The 7,100-nt window shown below is 29.5% G+C and overlaps 3 protein-coding genes across 3 annotated transcripts; 1 reads left to right on the top strand and 2 right to left on the bottom strand.

Moving 5' to 3' along the window:
- Window positions 1-3,420, top strand: MKS88_003299 (uncharacterized protein; the record flags this gene model as incomplete). Its single annotated transcript, XM_067216378.1, has 1 exon — window positions 1-3,420. The coding sequence occupies one exon, from the start codon at window positions 1-3 to the stop codon at window positions 3,418-3,420; it is 3,420 nt and encodes a 1,139-aa protein (XP_067073031.1).
- Window positions 3,421-4,907: 1,487 nt separating this feature from the next.
- MKS88_003298 (uncharacterized protein) lies at window positions 4,908-5,480 on the bottom strand (the record flags this gene model as incomplete). Its single annotated transcript, XM_067216377.1, has 1 exon — window positions 4,908-5,480. The coding sequence occupies one exon, from the start codon at window positions 5,478-5,480 to the stop codon at window positions 4,908-4,910; it is 573 nt and encodes a 190-aa protein (XP_067073030.1).
- Window positions 5,481-5,506: 26 nt separating this feature from the next.
- Window positions 5,507-6,541, bottom strand: MKS88_003297 (uncharacterized protein; the record flags this gene model as incomplete). Its single annotated transcript, XM_067216376.1, has 1 exon — window positions 5,507-6,541. One exon carries the CDS (start codon window positions 6,539-6,541, stop codon window positions 5,507-5,509), a length of 1,035 nt encoding a protein of 344 aa, XP_067073029.1.
- Window positions 6,542-7,100: the final 559 nt, after the last annotated feature.

Raw genomic sequence — 7,100 nt, 5'->3', positions numbered from 1 at the left:
ATGGAGTTACTTGAAATTCGAGAAAAGAAAAATAAAAAGGAAAGGGAGCCACTCACACAAATAACAAAAGAAACGAAAAAAAAAAAGAAGAAGAAAAAGGAAAAGGAATATAAAGAAGAAAAGGAACGGCGTGAAATAATCCTAGAGGACCAAAGGAACGAAATAAATACAAACAAAGCAACAAACGGTGGAGCAAATACAGAAACAAAAACACTATCGAATAGCAGCAGTTTACACATTAAGGAGTATACGGCGCTCCCTTCGAAAGGTAAGGAAACAAAAAAAGACGAAAGTGGTAAGAAAAATAGGAAAGATAAGAATAATATAAAAGACGCAAAAGGTAAAAATGGTAAAAACGATAGAAAAGATAAAAATGATCGAAACAAAAAAAATGATCAAAACGATAAAAATGGTCGAAATGATAAGATATATTTAAAAATCGAAAGAGGAAAGAAAAGAACAAGTTCCGAAATATCAGTCATTCGTAAAAATGCAAATGCGGTAAAGGCACCGTCAGAGGAACTTTCAAATTTTCAAAAATTAAAAAAACAAAAAAAGAAAAAAAAAAGCTTCAAGCAAAATAAAGAACTTAAAGGGGGAAAAAAAGATCTAAACTTAAATAAAGAAAACGGAATTAATAGAATTAATGTCTCAAAAAATGAAAATGAAGAAGAAAATTCACCAAAAGAAAGGAAAATAACAAATATCGGGGTAAGGATTCTTAGCTTGACATCTTCAAAAATTGGAAAAATGAACGATAATAGCACTATAGAGGTTAGTCAATCCAAAAGCTTCAGTAAAAAAAGTATGGAAATGCATAGTGGACAACCTGGGAAGAATGCTAATCTTTCCTTTCAACTTAGCGAAGCGGTACAAGTAAAGGGAAGTGAAACCTCTCCCAGGTATGACAGTGGCTGCAGTAATGCACACAACAATGATTACAATAATAACATCAACAGAAGTGGTCAAAACAACTTTGATAGACGTGGTGATAATGAGTCTGATAGGCGTGGTGATAATAACTATGGGAGAAGCCTGTTTTGTGAACTTACGGAAGCAATAAAAAATGATACCAGTGGTCTAAACGATAACAGTAATTTAGGTATTCTATTGAAAGAGGAAAAAGATGAATTTTACATTAACCTTAAAAAATTAGACATGAAAAAATTGAGCTCCACTAAATGTAACGATCTAATTAATTTAGGAAAGGATTTGAAGAACAAAAAGTCGAAAAATAGTTTCAAATCAAGTATATCCAAAGGTGTACATATTTCATTTTTAAGCGACGCTAAAAAAAGACAGGGAACAAATAAAACTTCTAAAAATGTAAAAAAGAAAAAATATAATAGTATGGGTATAAAGGGAAAAAGTAATACGTACAAGGAAGAAGAGTCTTCAAAAAAAAGAAAAAATATTGAATTAATGCATATCAAGACAGAAAAGAAGAAGATAAAGAGCAAAGGGAAAAGAGAAGAAGCAGAATTAAAAAATAGAAACAGCAATAAAAGGAAAAAAGTAAAAGAACGTAAATGGGTGAAGAAGAAAGAATTACAAGCAGAAATTGTAATGAAAACGGATGAAAAGAGCATGGGAGCACAGTATGAGAAAGAAAAAGAACAGGGAAAAGAAGCACAAACGAAATCATGCGTGCAGGGAATAGGGGAAGTGGGAGAAGTGAAAGAAGCGGAAATAGTGGAAGAAGTGAAAGAAGTGGGAGAAGCGGAAATATTGGAAGAAGTGAAAGAAATGGGAGAAGTAGGAGAAGTGGGAGAAGTGAAAGAAGAGGAAATAGTGGAAAAAGTGAAAGAAGTGGCAGAAGCGGAAATAGTGGAAGAAGTGAAAGAAGTGAAAGAAGTGGGAGAAGTGGAAGAAGTAGGCGAAGTGGAAGAAGTAGGCGAAGTGGAAGAAGTAGGCGAAGCGGAGGAAAAGGATGAAGAAAAGCGGAAGAAAAAAGTGGAAGAAGAAAAAGAGGAAGAAAAGATAGCAGAAATAGTAGAGGAGGTAGAAAAGGAAGAAGCGGAAGAAAAAGTGGAAGAGGTGGAAGAGGTGGAAGAGGTGGAAGAGGTGGAAGAGGTGGAAGAGGTGGAAGAGGTGGAAGAGGTGGAAGAGGTGGAAGAGGTGGAAGAGGTGGAAGAGGTAGAAAAAGAAGAAGCGGAAAAGGAAGTGGCGGAAAAAACAAGTGCAAGGAAAAAACCTAAACCTAAGCAGAAAGTGAAAGTGAGGCAGAAACATAAGGTGGCAAAGGAAAAAGAGAAAAAGAGGGAAAGTGAAATAAAGAAAGGAATGGGAGGCGAAAGGGAGAACAAAAAAGACGCAGAAGGTAATGAGGTAGGCAATGATGTAGGGATCGACGTAGGCATTAGTCTAGACAATGACAAACGAGGCGACGAAGTAAATGTCGAAAGGCGTAAAAGGAGGAAAGGAAACCATCTACTCAAAGAAGAGAATAAACAGTTAAAAAACGTTCATAAATATAATTTAAAAAATAATGAAGTAGACAAAATATTGAAGAAATATTTGAATTTAAAAAGAGAGGAAAATGTAAAAAGAGAAGGAGCATATGGAAATGCTATAAATGATATTCTTGATATAAAAGAAAAGAAGTTTAAAATTGACACAATTAATTTTTTTTCTAATTTTAAATCAGAAGAATGTTTTCATGATATTTTATTTTTTTTTGATTCTTACGATAAAAAATTAAAAAAAAAAAAAACGAATAAAAATGTATTGAAACTACTTAAAAAATTATTTAAATGTGAATCTATTGAGTTAGATGATATAAAATTAATATTGCAAATATTTGACAAAATTACTGAAAAATTTAAAAAAGAAATTAAAATAGTACAAATAGTAAGATGCTTTGCAGAAATAGAGAATATATCTAATTCGAAATCGACGACAGATAAAAAAAAACAAAGTTGTAATGACCATGATCAGAATAATAAGAACACATGGTGCAACAATAAAAATAAAATGTATCTATTATATGACCATATACAGGATGAATCCATAATTAATCAGTTTAATAAAAATAAAATGTACCATATAATTTTTAACCGTCAAAAAGAATATACAAAGGAATCACGAGCTTTTCGTATGCTTCAACAATGGAATGATACAAACAAATTAATTATGTTAAGAGATAAATTAGAAGAAATTAAAAAAAGGAAAATTCTTTCAAATATTCCTCTATCGTATATACACTTATTAAAAGATAAATTAATGTGTAGCATACTTAATATATGTTGTTTAAACAATTACAGTTTGTCTAAATACGAGTTCGAATTCCCCCCTTATCCTTTCTTATATCAACAAAAATATGCTCATGATACCCTGGACAAGAAAAAATTGAATACAAGTTACGGAGCCAATTATTCCTTGAAGATGGGGACAGCAATTCGTGTCTTAGCATCTAAATAATTTTTCTTCTTACAGAAGCCCCTCATTTGCGTAAGGTTCTACTCTGAGAGCTCGTTAGCACATGCACATATGTATATATACATACATATACATGAGCGCGGATGTGAGGACTGCCATTTGTGCTCCGCGCTACTACACAGTACCTTGTTCTACTTCATTATTACTTTGTTTTATTTTATATATTCAGTGTATCCAATATAAGTAGCACATGATCATCCTTTCACCCCCTTTTTTCTTTTTTTTAGTAGAATGTGTTTTTTATAAAATAATTTTTAATAAATGTTTATAAATATAAATTATAATTTTTTTTTGCCATTTACTGCCAGTTTATCGCCCATTTTGTTTCTCATTTTTATATCCCTAATTATGTTGTAATACCTTGCACTAACGTTCAGCAAGTGGTTCTTTTTTACCGTTTTAAACTTTGTTTTTCATTGTATGCATATGGACGTATATGTACATACATACATACATACATACATTTTTCACGTTTTATGCTTTCCTTTTTTTTTTTTTTTTTTTTTTTTTTTTTACACTAATGAGGGCGATAAAATGCAATGAATCGAATTAATTCAAATAGAAATAAAAATGGATACTTATTTAATGCCGCTAATATACAGGCATATGTTATCTTCTTTTCTTTGAACAACACCTATTGCTATTTGAACATATTTTATTTTAAAAAATTAACAAATTATACGTAAGTGAAGGGGAGTTATAAAACTTAACTCTCTACTTGGAAATAGAAAAAATGTCCAACACGAATAAAATGAAAAAGGTCTAAATAATTAACGACTTAAGTAGCAGGTAAGCATGTAGTACATATGTAGGTATGTATGTGTGTAAGTATGTGTGTATATACATATATATTTATATATATGTGCACATACAAAAGATCACGTGAAAAAATATAGAGAAGATAGCCATACAACTCCACATTTGGGGACAAAACAAAATAGTACATTTAACATGTGCACTAATAAGATGTACTAAATTACTTCCACTGAGACAAATAAAACGATTTAATGAAAAAATATATTAATTCTTTACTTTTTAATGCATGTAATAAATCTAAAACGATATCAATTTATAATGTATAAGCATATGATGTACACTCGATTTTACGCAAGGGCACAAGGATTGTCTGTCATAAATGTAACAAAAAAAAAAAAAAAAATTAAATAAAAAAATTAATAATTGTATAGTTAAATGAATGAATGGATGTACGGGTGAACGATTGAACGGATGAACGGGTGAACGATTGAACGGATGAACGGGTGAACGATTGAACGGATGAACGGGTGAACGATTGAACGGATGAACGCGTGAACGGATGAACGAATGAAAGAATAAAAGAATATACGAATGAACAGTGCGTACTGGCTAGTTAAAACGTAAGCTCATGCACATATAATATATTTATATCGAATCGCATGACAGGTAATATATATATATATATATATATTTATTTTATTTTATTTTATTTTTCAAGCCAAAGAGTTCGCGTTTTTTGACAAATTTTTCAAAATTTGTATGTACTGATCAGGTATTTTCGTGGAATCGTTCAGGTTATTTACGGCTTTACAAATATGAGGCATATCATGTTCAATGGAGAAAATATTGGTTAAAAAAAAAAGAAAATTCAAATCCCTGAAAATATGAACAATGTCCTTTGTATGACGTAATGTTTTTATCATGTTATTAAACTTTTGTAAAATATTATAATAATTCGTATTACTAGGATAAGGGAAAAAGTAATTATAACTACTTTTATGAGAAAATATAGGTACATTATTTACACAAAATAAAACATCAATTTTTTTTAACTCCATTTTTTTAATAAGGACATTGTCTTTACATTTTAAATATAACTCATTCATAATATCTATTTCGCTATCAAAGTTTTTTATTTTCATTTCTTTTTCATTGTTTTTTTTCTCAAATTGTAGTATACTATTTTGTTTTCTCATATCTTTTATCATATCATTATTTATTAATTTAAGCAAATCATAATTAATTTCATAAGCTTCTACTATGATGGACTCAGAATTTTTATTCATACCAACAGTTAGAGTGATAAACGGTTTTACATAAGCATTAGGTATTTTTTTTTTTTCAAACTTTTCTGCTTTTTATCATGTTCATTTGTTGTGTTGTCATCATACATTCCCTTTTTTCTTTTCACCCCAATTGCAGAAATGATAGTATGTTCATTAGTGCTGCTACTATGCTTTTCATTTCTTACCTTTTCATGTTGATGTAACTCCCCGCCTTCCTTTAGTTTATCACCCACCTTTGGTTTATTTAAAACTTCTTTCATAACCATTAAGGATAATAAAACTTCCTTTCCTCCCATAGGTATGAACAGTTCATTATCTTCATAATTAAGCATTTTCATTTTCTTATTTAATTTAATAAAATTCTTTTTTTTTTTATTAGACATACTGATGTCTATACCAATGTCAGGATAAGCATAAAGGAAACCAACAACTTCCAAACCTAACATCTTAGCTAGCAAATCAGCTCTCTTTCTGTCTTCACTATATAGTAGATAATTCACATCATAGTTCTGTTCTGACTTATTGTTCATAGAAAAAAATACATTTTCGATTTTAACTATCTCATTATTTTCTTCATATTTACCATATAATATACCACAGAACAAATTATTATCATCTAGATTCTTATTTTTAAGATTGTTGTAATTTACTTCATTAAAAAAATTTTGCACATTATATAAGCACGTTTCACTAACACTTACACTTCTACATAGTGAATCAAATAATGGGTTAACTGACACTTTTTTATTATTCCTAAAATGTAGAAATTTCTTTTCCTTTTTATTTTCGCTTAATTTTTTTGTATCATTTTTATCATTGTTTTTATTATGAATCAGACTCTTTTCAGATGATTCTGACCTTTTTCTATCACTTTTGCTTATTGTGCAGAAATTCGGTTTGCTCGTTACACAAAAATACGATTTGCTTGTTGTGCAAAAATACGGTTTGTTTGTTACACAAAAATGGTGTTTCCATGTTATTTTATTTATTTTTAAGCATTCACATTTAATTCTCGTAAAAATCAAATAAAAGTATATTAGAAGAAGTATGCTTCTTTTCATTGTTCAAAAAAAAAAAAAAAAAAAAGGAAAAAAAATACTTCTTTACTGAATACACCTCATTATTAACAATTCAGAAAAAGAAAAAATATCCACAAAAATTGAAGAATGAAAATAAAATAAGAACAAATTTTTACTCCTGCTCATGTTGCCGTTCCTATTTTTTTTTTTTTTTTTTTTTTCTAGCTATTTTGTGTCATCAGAAAAATGGTCAAATATTCAACAGGGAGAGAAATTTAACAATAATGTAGAAGCTGCATACAAACTGAAGTTTAAGAAGAACATTATAACTTGCCAATTTACGAATAAATAGAAATGTAATATTTCATGTAAATGCGAATATATGTGTGTATTTCTGCCCTTACATAAGTGCATACCCAACGCGGAAATATTAACTGTGTGGGGAAAGAGGATGAAGAAACAAAAATATGAAATTATTTAAAGAACACAACCGAACTACTTTTCTTACATAATAAGAATATTGCAATTTGCATTATAAATTACTTTAAAACTTCTAACGAGTTAGCTTCAATTTATTGTGCGTATCAAGGAGAAATATGAT

Source organism: Plasmodium brasilianum, chromosome 10 (assembly GCF_023973825.1).
Source record: "Plasmodium brasilianum strain Bolivian I chromosome 10, whole genome shotgun sequence".
Lineage (NCBI taxonomy): Eukaryota > Apicomplexa > Aconoidasida > Haemosporida > Plasmodiidae > Plasmodium > Plasmodium brasilianum.
Note: the sequence above shows the minus strand (reverse complement) of the source record. Positions and strands in the feature narration are given on the sequence as shown.